We start from the raw sequence: 14,029 nt of genomic DNA, 5'->3' as shown, positions 1-14,029 counted from the left end.
TCTGCTCAATTGCAGGCTTTTAGAGGATCCATCTCCCTAACAACCACTCCCAGTGTCCCAGGAATCTCCTGCACCATCTTTGTAGCCACACATTCATGTTCCTTAATTTCCATGTATGTATTCATTTAGCCATGGCAGTGGGAGTGATCAGGAGATTACAATATTTGGGGTCCTCCTTGTTAATTTTCTACCCAGCACCCTAAATTCTAATTGGAGAACAACTTTCCTCTTCCTACCCAAGTTATTGGTACCAAAGTGAACTATGATCTCTCCCTGTTCACCTTGCTCTAGAAGAATTTCCTGGAGCTGCTTTGTGATAAACTTGATCCTGACTCAAGGGAGGCAATATACCTTCCTGCAGTCACATCTATGACCACAGAAATGCCTGTCTATTTCCTCCTAACAAACTATCGTTTTCCCCTCTTACCAGTTTCTTCACCTTGGACTATTGAGACAGTTTTGCAAATCCTTTCTAAGTCTGAGACTTGAGCCTCTTTTCAGTCAGATGGCTATAACAATTTTATACACTCACAAGTCTCACAAACTAAAATCTAATTATGTTAGGAAGACTGGTACTGGACTGAGTTAGGGAAGTTGATGGCATCATAATAAAGTCACTGGACAAGTAATGCAGAACCTCAGGTTAATGTTTAACATACAGGGGTTCAAATCCTATCATGACAGATGATGGAATTTAAATTCAACAAAAGAAATCTGGGTAGCGAGCCTCCTGGCTACCATCTAATGATTTTCATAAAAACCTAGCAGATTAACGAATGCCTTTTTGGGAAGGAAATCTGTCAGCCTTACCTAGTTTGGCCTACATGTCATTCCAGACCTACAGCACTATGGTTGGCAATTAACTGCCTTCTGAAATAATTTAACTACCCTGTGAGGAGCACTTAAGCACCACTTCCAATGATTTGGGTAGCGAATGGGTGCCAATCAATCTTCCCATTCCCTCTTTATCTAAACTTCATTTTTTAAAAATTCATTCATGTGATTTGAGTCCCTGGCTAACCCAACATTTATTGCCCATCCCTAATTGCCCAGTGGGCTATTAAGAGTGAACCACATTGCTGTAGGCCTCAAATGAGTTGATAGGTAATGCATTAGCAAAAAGGTTAAATTAAACACAATTACATTTTGAGAACTACAGTCAATAAAAACAGAAGAACACAAACACAGAATTAACACTTTAGTTAAAGAGGATAACAATTTTCTCAAATCTATGCAAACACGTTATTTGAATAAGGGTACTGTGAAACCCTGCAGGCACTTCTCGCAATTCACTCACAAGTTTGTTACAGAAGTCTCTTCAGCATTACTAGTTTTGTTCGCTCACCTGATATTTTTTAGCAGCTTCACTTACAAAGTGATCAGTGCTCTGATTTTGAGGGTCAAATTGATCCAGCAAACGGACAACATCAATTATGAGCTGTGAGTAACCTGACATGTTCAAACATGAAAAACCTGTTGGAAGGTAAATAGGAAAATGTGTGTGAACAGGAGACTTAATTTTCTGCAGCATAGCATCAGCATCAGGTTTGGAGTGAAATTGATAATGCTGGAACTTTTCACATATTTTAAGAATTCAAAAATATTTCACATATAAAAAATCAATTTGGAGAGATTTTCTTTCGATGTAAGCCATGAGAACAGCCCTCTTATGTGCACCAAAAACATGAATGTCCAGTTAATTTTGTTTTTAGTAATATTAATCAAGAGAAGAATATTGGTCAAAATGATAAGTCAATGTAAATTACACTGCATCAATACTTGAAGAAAGCAAGCAAGTTCTCTCCAGAGTTCTGGACATTATCTATCCCTGAAACAATGTCTCACTAAAATAGTCTATTCACTTTGAGCTATTTGTAGGAGTTTGATGTGAAAATTAGTTGCAATGTTTCCTACATTGCCACACTGACACATTGGAAGTACTTGATTGATTGTGAAATGCTTTGGGTTTTTCTGAGGTCTTGAAGGTCACATTGTAAAACGTAGGCCTTCCTTTTTTCTTGAAGACTTTAAAGAAATTCCCTGCCTTATTTTGAATTGCTTCACTGGAACAAGAGCATGTGTTCATCCAAAGGATAGAATCTGAGCCAAAAAAAATCTCTCAGCACTGGAGTGATCACAGAATCAACTTGAACAAATGATTTTTAACTCACAGGCAATAGTGAACACTAACTGAGTGGGTACAGTACTGCTAGGCTAATACAATGCAATCAGAGAATGATTCACTTCAAAGAAGGCTATTTGGTACACTGTACCTTTGCTACTTCAGATTATTGCAATTCACAACATAAAAACAAATCACCCTTCTCTCTTTTGGCTCCTTTGCCAATAGCCTTATTCCTGTATCCTTTGATAATTAACCCTTCCGGCATGAGAACCATTTCCTCTAATTTGCTCAAACAACACCCTTCAGGTATCTGAACATGTCCAACACAACACAATTAATGATTAGAAAATAACAAGACACATAAATGGAAAGGCCATTTGCCCTACAAATTCTGTAGGTAGGTTTGAAGAGCATATTGATGATAAGCTATGAAACTCTCTGTCCCTCGTTCTAAACTATCTTATACTGGCACACACTAGAGGTTAGATTGAGATGTTTAAAAGCTCTTCATATCTAAGGGATCTATGCTCACTTTGGCTTGACTCTTCTTTTTAACATATTTAAAGAAGCTATTGCTGTCTGTCTTGAGTTTACCCCTTAAGTTTGTTTTCACAAATGTATTGGTATTTATCTTCCAAAATACTATAGATTCTAGAATGATTCCTGCAGGTTGGAAGGCAGCAAATGTCATTGCATAGTTTAAGAAGGGACTGAGGAGAAAACGTAGACCTGTTTATCTTATAAAAGAAACAAGAGGATTTGCATTTCCAAAGCAGCTTTCATAAATCCTGGATGTTCTTAAGTGCTTTACAGACAATGGAATATTTCTGAAGAAGGGGCTGGTTAGCTCAGTTGGCTGAACAGATGGTTAGTGATGCCAGCAATATGGATTCAATTCCCACACTGGCTGAGGTTACTGTGAAAGACACTCCTTCTTAACCTCTGCCATTGCCTGAAGCCTGGTAACCCTTAAGTTAAAACACCACCAATTATAATGGGAGAGCAGCCCTATGGTCTTGTAAGACAATGGCTACTTGATCTTCAAAGTGGAAAGGTGATGTGCATGCACCTAGAGAATAAAAGCAATAATGAGATAAATAACTAAATTTTTTAGTGATGCTAGTTAAAGATAAATAGTGATTAAGATGCTGGTGTTAATTCCACCTTTCTTCTGCAAAATAGTGTTTTTGGATCTTTTAACTCTATCTGTGACAGCAGGGGTGGGGGGAAGCCTTGCTTTAACATCTTCTCCAGAAGATAGAACATCTAGTAGTGCTGCCCTCATTCAGTACGGCACAGAGTTGTCAGCCTAAATTATGTATTCAAGTCTCTTGAGTGGGACTTGAATGCATAAACTCTGACTCACACACTGTAGAATTTACAAATAGATATCATTGCCACACTGCTCGAGGTGCACTCTTACGAGTCCCTTGAAGTGATACATGCTGCACAGAACATTCTGGATATGTGTCAGTATCCAGTGACAACTTCTTAACAGTATGCAGAGCTTAAGGCCATTTTGTTTCTGTTGCTCTCAACTCTGTCAGAATTATTTTCATTTTAAGATAGTATTTCACAGTATATGTGAGAATGTTATTGGCAGCAAATATAATGCATTATTCATGGTAATGCACAGAGACTGAAACCAGGCTGCAATTTAATCAAGATATAACTTGAATGTATAATTTTTAGTTTGCCATATTTTTTCACTCCTCTTCTAATTTGGTGAATTATCATTCTATGGTCAGCAGTACCTTTGATACCTTCAGTATCCATCAAGACAAGGCATGTTAGTGCATAGATAGCCAATGTCACCTACAAGCATTACTAGATTTTCTGTAATGATGTGCTTTGGACTGTTAGAAAGGTACCTATCAAACTAGCTATTCTACATACATGCCGTATTTTCCACACAATGAGGCTTGAGTAACAATGTCAGTGTAGGTAAATGACAAACTGGACTTGCAATGATGTTGTGGAGGAAGATTTCCTGGACTGTATACCTGGTGGTTCTTTATATTAATATGTTGAGGAACCAACCAGAGAACAGGCTATTTTTGACTGGGTACAGTGTGCAATGAGAAATAATTAATTTATAATCTTGTAGTGCAGAGTCCCTTAGGGAAGGATTGACTATAAAATAGTAGAATTCTTCATTAAGCCAGAGAATGAAGTCATCCATTCCAAAGCAGGGGTCCTGAATCTAAACAAAAGAAACTGCGAGGGTATGAGGCAGGAATTGGTAAGGATGGGGAAAGTTACAAAATTGTTGATGGTGGATAGTCAATGACTAATATATTAGGAATGTGCATTACAACAATAACTCATTCCAATGGGTTGCAAAAATAAATCAAGAAAGGTACTCAACTACCACTTACAAAAGAAATCAGGGATTGCATGACATACAAAGAGACATATAAAACTGCAGAAAAAGCAGCAAGCCTGAGTATTAAGAGTATTTTAGAATACAGAAAAAAAATTATGAAAAGGCAGAAAATAGAGTATAAAAGTAAACTTGCTGAGATAAATACTGATAATTAAAAGCTTCTATGAATATGTAAAGAGAAAATGATCAGTCAAAGCAAATGTAGGTCCCTTACAGAAGCTGGGGAACAAAGAAATAACAGAAAAACAGAACACACACTTTGGTCTGTCTTCACAAATGAGGGCACTAATAACTTCCTATGGAACCATTAGTCCAGTGAAAGGGAGGAGTTGAAGGATATCAGATTTCGTAAAAATTGAAATGCTTGAGAAATCAATGAGTTAAAAGGCTGACAAATTATCATAACCTGCATGTCAGAGTACTAATGGAAGTAGTGGCTCTGGAAATATTGGATGCATGAGTTGTTATCTTGCAAAATTCTCTACATTCTGGAATCATTTGTACAGATTGGAGGATGGCAAAATCCCACTATTTAAAAAGGGAGGGAGAGAAAAGAAAGAGAGTTGCAGAGCACAAACAGAGATTGTTGAAGAAACTCAGCAGGTCTGGTGGCATCTGTGGGAAGAAACCAGAGTGAATACTTCAAGTCTGGTGAGACTTCATCAGAATTGACTTTAATAGTGGGGACAATAACATGAATCTATTTTGAAAAATGTGATAATAGAACTCTTGAAGAGCATTAACTGGGATTAGATCAAGCCAGCATCAGTTTACAAAAGGCAAATCGTGCTTAATAAATGTACTGCAAGTCTTTTGAGGATGTAACTAGGAGAAGTGTGCATGAAGTAACTGCAACAATTATTCATTGCTGTGTGGCACAAAAATAAAAAGGGAATGACTAACAAGAGAACTTTGGAATAGGATTAGATCCAAGGAAGGAGCACAAAAATTGGCCAAACAAGTAGACCTGAGGATTGGGAGCAGTTTAGATTTCACCAAAGGACAACAAAGTGATTGGTTAAGAGGGAGAAAACAGAATTCAAGAATAAGAATGCAAGGAACATAAAAACTGATTGTGAAATCTTCTACAGGTATTTGAAGAGAAAAAAGATTCTTGAAAACAAATAACAAATTCTTACAGTGAGAAATAGAGAAAACGATAATGGCGAACAAGGAAATGGCAAAACAATTAAATCTGTATTAGTTAAAAAAAAAGTGCTTGAGAAATTAGTGGGTTAAAAGGCTGACAAATCATCATGGCCTACATATCAGAATACTAAGGGATGTAGTGGCTTTGGAAAAATTGGATGCATTAGTTGTCACCTTGCAAAATTTCACAAAGAAGGGCATGAATGTAGTCCCAAAAATGTTGGGAAACACAGGGTCTAATGAGAGGTTGGAACTGAAGGAATTCAGTATTAGTAGGAAAATGGTGTTGGGATAATTGATGGGATTAAAGGTCTTAAATCCCCAGGGACTGATAATTTAAGAATCAGTTTTGGTAAAAGCCCCAGAAATATTGGTTGCATTGCTGGTCGTCATTCAAGATTGTACAAACTCTGAAACCGTTCCTATGGACTGAAGTATAGCTAATGTAATCCCACTATTTAAAAAATAAGATAGAGAGAAAACAGCAAACTATTGATTGACTGGCAGGGAAACAGTGACAGGATCAGACAGAGTCAGCATGGATTTATGAAAATGCTTGATAAATTCACCAGAATTTTTCAAGGTTGTAACTAATAGACTTGTTGAGGGGTAGCCAGTGGATGTGGTTCATTTGGACTTTCAGATGGCCTTCGATAGAGTCCATATAAGAATGACCATTGAAAATTAAAGTACATGTAACTGGGGTCGTATATAGTCATGGATAGACAATTGGTTGGTTGTTAAGAAACAAACAATGTAAAGTTGAGTAAGTGGACAAATGCATGACAGAATCACTATAACATGGATAAAGGTACGGTGGTTCACTTTGGTAGTTAAAACAGGAAGGCAGATCGTTATGTGAATGGTAGTAGATTGGGAAACAGGGAGATCTGGGTGATTTATTTTTGTTCACTCGTGGCATGTGGATGTGCTGACTGGGTCAGCATTTATTCCTGGTTGCTATTGAGAAGATGGTGGAGCATTCCAGTCAGCAAGTTACACACACAATGCTACGCAGGAGGGAGTTCCAGGGTTTTAACTAAACAACACTGAAGGAACAGGATATATTTTCAACTGTGAATGGTGAGTGGCTTTAAGGGAAACTTGCAGTTAGTGTTCCCATGTATTTGCTGTAGAATGTGTAATTTTTTTTACCACAGTTGACTGGAGAGGTTGGAGTTTTAGGTGTATTGAAGGCTGAGAGAGCTTTTTTTTTAACCAGTAAAGGAATCTAGTTTAATAAGGAAAAGGAAAAAGTGAAGATGAGAGGCAATCAGAGCAGCATAATCCCATTGATTGACAAAGCAGACACAATGGGCTAAATGACCTACTTCTGCTTCTATATCTTTTGGTCTTACAGCAAACCAGGATCAGTGCATCATTGATGTTTCTATCTGTTAAAGATCGCTGAAATGTTGGTGTGTTACAGTAAACTGAAGGATTACTGATATTATAACTGGCATCTTGTACGAGATCTTTGAATGGAACAAGGATTAAAACATGAAGACAGTGATTTCTAATATTGACTTCACATATTTAATTAGTTAATTTCTTATCCAATCATCTTGATAACTCTATGAAACATGAGTAATTTAAGAAGGGAACTCATCTTGGATTCACATGGCGCCTACTATCTCAAGAAATTGTAATGCCATCTGAACTCAAGGAGCAACTTGGGCACAAGTTTGAACTTGAGCAATGTGAACTTTGTTTGAAGAAGGAATTTCAGTCCTAAATTAAATGAAATCAAAACTTTAGGTTTGGCAGCATAGACAGAATCCTCAGAGGTATTCAAGATTTAGGTCATTGTGTGATTGGATTTTATTTATGGATTGAGTACCAAAAACGGGGTGAACATCTTAAATTGTACTGTGTTTAGATAACAGTCTATACATCAACTATTCCTATATGCCAATACAAAGTCTTAAGTAAATAACATAAGCTGAATGATGGATTGAGAAGGTGAACTTGGATTATTACTTCAAATTTAGACCAACCTTTAGAAAATGAGCATCCATATTCAAATTTGTGACAAGGATAAAAGTAAACTGCTTCCAGAACAATCCCTTTATTCAAAAACTAGTTCAACAGATTCATAAAATATAGTTGTAGAATGTGAGCATCATTGGCAAGGCCATTATGCCTCACCATTTGAAGGTGCAGGTGTTGGAGTGGAGTGTACAAAGTTAAAAATCACACAATACCATGTTATAGTCCCACAGGTTTATTTGGAAGCACTAGCTTTTGGAGCGCTTTTCCTTCATCAGGTGGTTGTGGAAAATAAGATCGCAAGACACAGAATTTATAGCCATATAACGATAAATTCTGTCTTATGAACTTGCACGCCACAACCAACTGATGAAGGAGCAGTGGGCTGAAAGCTAGTGCTTCCAAGTAAACCTGTTGGACTATAACCTAGTGTTGTGAGATTTTTAACATTATTTATCACCAATCTCTAATGGCCCTTGAGAAGGTGATGGTGAGCTACCTTCTTGAATCACTGCTGTGGGCATTGGATTCTGAACAGATCTCTTTCCTTGATGTTTAATATATGTGAGGGTCCTTAAAGCACAGCCACGTTGCTGCAGATCTGGCATCATGAATAGGTGAGACCAGAGAAAGATTGTAAATATCTGACATTAGAACTTTCGTGAATCAGATGGAGTTTTACAACGTCTAACAGTTAATTGTCACCTTTACGAATTAATTACATTTATTCAACGAATTGAATTTAAACTCCCAAGCTGCTAAAATGCAACTTGAATTCATGTCTGCCAATCATTAGCCCAGGTTCCTGGAATGGTCATTAAGGAATATATCCATTGTTATTGTTTTAAATGACAGGCTGGCAAGGGATCAGTGTCAAAGACATAAGGAGAGTTCAGAGTTTAATTGGATCCTAGTCCTTTTAAGTTGAAATTTTAAAATTGACAAATTCCGTCAGTTCCATGGATCTTTTGTATCCCTATGGTTTCCTGAAGAGGTTAGGTGGTGGGGAGATTTAAAGGTTGAATCACAATCATAGAGTCATGGAGTCATAGAGATGTACAGCACGGAAACAGACACTTCAGTCCACCTCATCCAAGCTGATCAGATATCCTAAACTTATCCAGTCCCATTTGCCAACACTTGGTGCATATCCCTTAAACCCTTCCTATTTGTATACCCATCCAGATGCTTTTTAAATGCTGTAATTGCAAAGTCTCTACCACTTCCTCTGACAGCTCATTCTAAACACACACCACCCTCTGCGTGAAAAAGTTGCCCTCAGGTCCCTTTTATATCTTTCCCCTCTCACCCTGAACTTATGCTCTCTCGTTCTGGACTCCCCCACCCCAGGGAAAAGACTTCCTCTGTTTATCATATCCATGCCCCTCATGATTTTATAAACCTCTATAACCTCAGCCACTGACACTCTAGGGACAACAGCCCCAGCCTTTTCAGCCTCTCCCTGTAGTTCAAATCCTCCAACCCTGGCAACATCCTTGTAAATTTTTTCTAAACCCTTTCAAGTTTCACAACATCTTTCCGATAGGAAGAAGACCAGAATTGCATGCAATATTTCAAAAATGGCATAACCAATGTCCTGTACAACTGCAACATAACCTCCCAACTCCAATACTCAATTCTCTGACCACTAAAAGGAAAGCATACCAAATGCCTTGTTCATGATCCTATCTAGCTGCAACTCTATTTTCAAAGAACTATGAACCTGCACTCCAAGGTCTCTTTGTTCAGCAACACTTCCTAGGACTTCATCATTGAACATACAAGTCCTGCTCTGATCTGCTTTTCCAAAATGCAGCACCTCGCATTTATCTAAATTAAACTCCATCTGCTACTCCTCAGCTCATTGGCCAATCTGATCAAGATCCCATTGTACTTTGATCAATAGATAAATGGCCAATGTCCCATTGTCTATGTCTTGGTTGCACACCACTCATGTCAAATAAAAGTAATGCATCCCTGAGGACAATGTTAATTCATTTTGGTTTTGTACAGTGTTAAATAGTTGAAGCAGGACACACAACACTGACCTCTAAAACACTTATAGCCTTCCTGATTGCATTCACTTCTACATCTTATGTGTGTCTTGCATGAGATGAAATAATGATCTCTAGTTTCCTCTATAAACATGAGTGCCAAAGCTGCTCCATAACGACTAAGTTACCCATTTATTACAGCTGGCAAGTGATAGAAGTACAATCCATTTTCCCTTAGGTGATTTATTGTAATTTATTCTGCAATGCCACTAGTGGGAATATAGCATTATAATTACGGCACACTCCAGGCACAACTGTTTTGCCAAGAAATCTTCTGGCTGAATAATGATTGAGTTTGAATTGGGATTTTAGCTGTAAGGGAGGCAAGAGAGGAGGGGGAGTGGTATTTTTGATAAGGGACAGCAATACAGCTGTGCTGAGGGAGGATATTCTCGGAAAAACATCCAGGGAAGTTATTTGGGTGGAACTGAGAAATAAGAAAGGGATGATCACCTTACTGGAATTGTATTATAGACCCCCCAATAGTCAGAGGGAAATTGAGAAACAAACTTGCAAGGAGATCTCAGCTATTAGTAAGAATAATAGGGTGGTTATGGTAGGGGATTTTAACTTTCCAAACATAGACTGGGACTGTCATAGTGTTAAAGGTTTAGATGGAGAGGAGTTTCTTAAGTGTGTACAAGACAATTTTCTGATTCAGTATGTGGACGTACCTACCAGAGAAGGCACAAAACTAGACCTACTCTTGGGAAATAAGGAAGGGCACGTGACTGAGGGGCCAGCGAACATAATTCTATTTGTTTTAAAATAGTGATGGGAAAGGATAGACCAGATCTAAAAGTTGAAGTTCTAAATTGGAGAAAGGCCAATTTTGATGGTATTAGGCAAGAACTTTCAAAAGCTGATTGGAGGCAGATGTTTGCAGGTAAAGGGATGGCTGGAAAATAGGCAGCCTTCAGAAATAAGATAACAAAAATCCAGAGAAAGTATATTCCTGTCAGGGTGAAAGGGAAGGCTGGTAGGTATAGGGAATGCTGGATGACTAAAGAAGTTGAGGGTTTGGTTAAGAAAAAGAAGGAAGCATATGTCAGGAATAGACAGGATAAATCGAGTGAATCCTTAGAAGAATATAAAGAAAGTAGGAGTATACTTAAGAGAGAAATCAGGAGGGCAAAACGGGGACATGAGATAACTTTGGCAAATAGAATTAAGGAGAATCCAAAGGGTTTTTACAAATATATTAAGGACAAAAGGGTAACTAAGGAGAGAATAGGGCCCCTCAAAGATCAGCAAGGCGGCCTTTATGTGGAGCCACAGAAAATGGGGGAGATACTAAATGAATATTTTGCATCAGTATTTACTATGGAAAAGGATATGGAAGATATAGACTGTAGGGAAATAGATGGTGACATCTTGCAAAATGTCCAGATTACAGAGGAGGAAGTGCTTGATGTCTTGAAACGGTTAAAAGTGGATAAATCCCCAGGACCTGATCAGGTGTACCCGAGAACTCTGTGGGAAGCTAGAGAAGTGATTGCTGGGCCTCTTGCTGAGATATGTGTATCATCTGTAGTCACAGGTGAGATGCCGGAAGACTGGAGGTTGGCAAACGTGGTGCCACTGTTTAAGAAGGGCGGTAAAGACAAGCCAGGGAACTATAGACTGGTGAACCTGACCTCGGTGGTGGGCAAGTTGTTGGAGGGAATCCTAAGGGACAGGATGTACATGTACTTGGAAAGGCAAGGACTAGTTCGGGATAGTCAACATGGCTTTGTGCGTGGGAAATCATGTCTCACAAACTTGATTGAGTTTTTTGAAGAAGTAACAAAGAAGATTGATGAGGGCAGAGAGTAGACATGATCTATATGGACTTCAGTAAGGCGTTCGACAAGGTTCCCCATGGGAGACTGATTAGCAAGGTTAGATCTCATGGAATACAGGAAGAACTAGCCATTTGGATACAGAACAGACTCAAAGGTCGAAGACAGAGGGTGGTGGTGGAGGGTTGTTTTTCAGACTGGAGGCCTGTGACCAGTGGAGTGCCACAAGGATCGGTGCAGGGCCCTCTACTTTTTGTTATTTACATAAATGATTTGGATACGAGCATAAGAGGTACAGTTAGTAAGTTTGCAGATGACACCAAAATTGGAGGTGTCGTGGACAGCGAAGAGGGTTACCTCAGATTACAACAGGATCTGGACCAGATGGGCCAATGGGCTGAGAAGTGGCAGATGGAGTTTAATTCAAATAAATGCGAGGTGCTGCATTTTGGGAAAGCAAATCTTAGCAGGACTTGTACACTTAATGGTAATGTCCTAGGGAGTGTTGCTGAACAGAGACCTTGGAGTGCAGGTTCATAGCTCCTTGAAAGTGGAGTCGCAGGTAGATAGGATAGTGAAGGTGGCGTTTGGTATGCTTCCCTTTATTGGTCAGAGTATTGAGTACAGGAGTTGGAGGTCACGTTGCGGCTGTACAGGACATTGGTTAGGCCACTGTTGGAATATTGCATGCAATTCTGGTCTCCTTCCTATCGGAAAGATGTTGTGAAACTTGAAAGGGTTCAGGAAAGATTTACAAGGATGTTGCCAGGGTTGGAGGATCTGAGCTACAGGAGAGGCTGAACAAGCTGGGGCTGTTTTCCCTGGACCGCCGGAGGCTGAGGGGTGACCTTATAGAGGTTTACAAAATTATGAAGGGCGTGGGTAGGATAAATAGACAAAGTCTTTTCCCTGAGGTCGGGGAGTCCAGAACTAGAGGGCATAGGTTTAGGGTGAGGAGGGAAGATATAAAAGAGACCTGAGGGGCAATGTTTTTACGCAGAGGGTGGTATGTGTATGGAATGAGCTGCCAGAGGATGTGGTGGAAGCTGGTACAATTGCAACATTTAAGAGGCATTTGGATGGGTATATGAATAGGAAGGGTTTAGAGGGATAGGGGCTGGGTGCTGGCAGGTGGGACTAGATTGTGTTGGGATATCTGGTTGGCATGGACAGGTTGGGCCGATGGGTCTGTTTCCATGCAGTACATCTCTATGACTCTAAATGACCAGCTTGCAATGTTCTCGTTTTAGCTTACTTAACTGTTAAATGTACAGCCTATTTAAAATGATTCACTGAATACACAGCTGGAGGATCTTTAAAATAGGTTTTGAGCAGTTTCAGATACAGAATATAGGACAGTAATCCAATTTGGCAATTTGTGTTAAACATGGCAGTAAACTGGAATACAGTCATAAAACATGTTTTTATTAGGACCCTGTATTCATTCACAAATTACATTCTCAATTGATTTCCAAAGTATGCAATAGAGTACTGGAGTGAATTAAAGTGGTGGTTTATCAGGTAATGTGGAACAGCAATGACCTGTACCAACACAAGCTTGTGACTTGTGCTAACTGACAGAATCTGGCAATCAAAATCATAGAATGCTAATAGAGTGGAAGGAGGTCATTCAACTTGTCATGTCTCTAGGAGCTACCTGCAAGAGCTCAGCTAGTATTGCTTCTTGTCCTCAACTGAATCTGCCTTTACCGGCTCTTTGGCGGTGATCTCCACAGCCTGACTGCTTGTGGCATAAAAAAGCTTTGTTCCCAGAGAGCTCAGTTGGAGCAGCAGTTCGACCCCAAATGGAACCCTGCCAGAAGTTGAAAAGGCTGAAAAAAGTTACATGAGCACAAAGTGATGAGTTGATTAGCAGGTAGTTGGTAAATTCGTAGAATCCCTACAGTGTGGCAACAAGTCCTTTGGCCCAACAAGTCCACACCGACCCTCCGAAGAGTAACCCACCCAGACCAATTCCCCCTGACTAATGCACCTAATCTACACGTCCCAGAACATTATGGGCAATTTTGCATGGCCAATCTACCTAACCTACACATCTTTGGACTGTGGGAGGAAACTGGAGCACCCAGAGGAAACCCACGCAGACACAGAGAGAATGTGCAAACTCCACACAGACAATTGCCCGAAACTAGAATCGAACCCAGATCCACCATGTCCCCCCTTGTCCACTTTAAAACTGCATGAAGGAAAGTCAAGAGTTCTAGTTTTTTCCTTATAAAGGAAATCAATTTAATTTTCTACTTGCCTTCAATTAAGGGGTGGGGCTGTTTTAACTAAAGGTATGGCAGAAGAGCTCAGTCCTGTGTGTTCCACAGCCTGCGGTACATGAGAAATCTCAGATGTAGCTGGCAGTTTGGATGATCACATTTGCAGGTTTCATGAGCTTGTGTGAGGTTTGGAGTTAGACCATTGGCTGGAGGCAGAGCAGTGTATGTGTTGTGTTGAGAGTTAAATGACGTGGAGATGCCAGGGTTGGACTGGAGTGGACAAGGTCAAAAATCAAATGACACCAGGTTATAGTCCA

General features: G+C 39.5%; 1 protein-coding gene across 5 annotated transcripts in view; it reads right to left on the bottom strand.

Annotated features, from left to right (window-relative positions):
- Positions 1 to 14,029, bottom strand: part of cfap99 (cilia and flagella associated protein 99) — a 193,151-nt gene that overhangs the window by 96,762 nt on the left and 82,360 nt on the right. For 4 of the 5 annotated variants that reach the window (XM_072593827.1, XM_072593819.1, XM_072593837.1 and 1 more), the window contains exon 2: positions 1,346 to 1,473. The exons of the other annotated variant lie outside the window; for it this stretch is intronic. In XM_072593827.1, coding sequence (XP_072449928.1) covers positions 1,346 to 1,456 — 111 coding nt within the window. In that variant the 5' untranslated portion in view covers positions 1,457 to 1,473. The remainder of the gene's footprint in view (positions 1 to 1,345; positions 1,474 to 14,029) is intronic. 5 annotated transcript variants of the gene reach the window in all.

This window comes from Chiloscyllium punctatum, chromosome 2 (genome assembly GCF_047496795.1).
Source record: "Chiloscyllium punctatum isolate Juve2018m chromosome 2, sChiPun1.3, whole genome shotgun sequence".
NCBI classification, from domain to species: Eukaryota; Metazoa; Chordata; class Chondrichthyes; order Orectolobiformes; family Hemiscylliidae; genus Chiloscyllium; species Chiloscyllium punctatum.
This window is presented reverse-complemented; position numbering and strand designations above follow the sequence as displayed.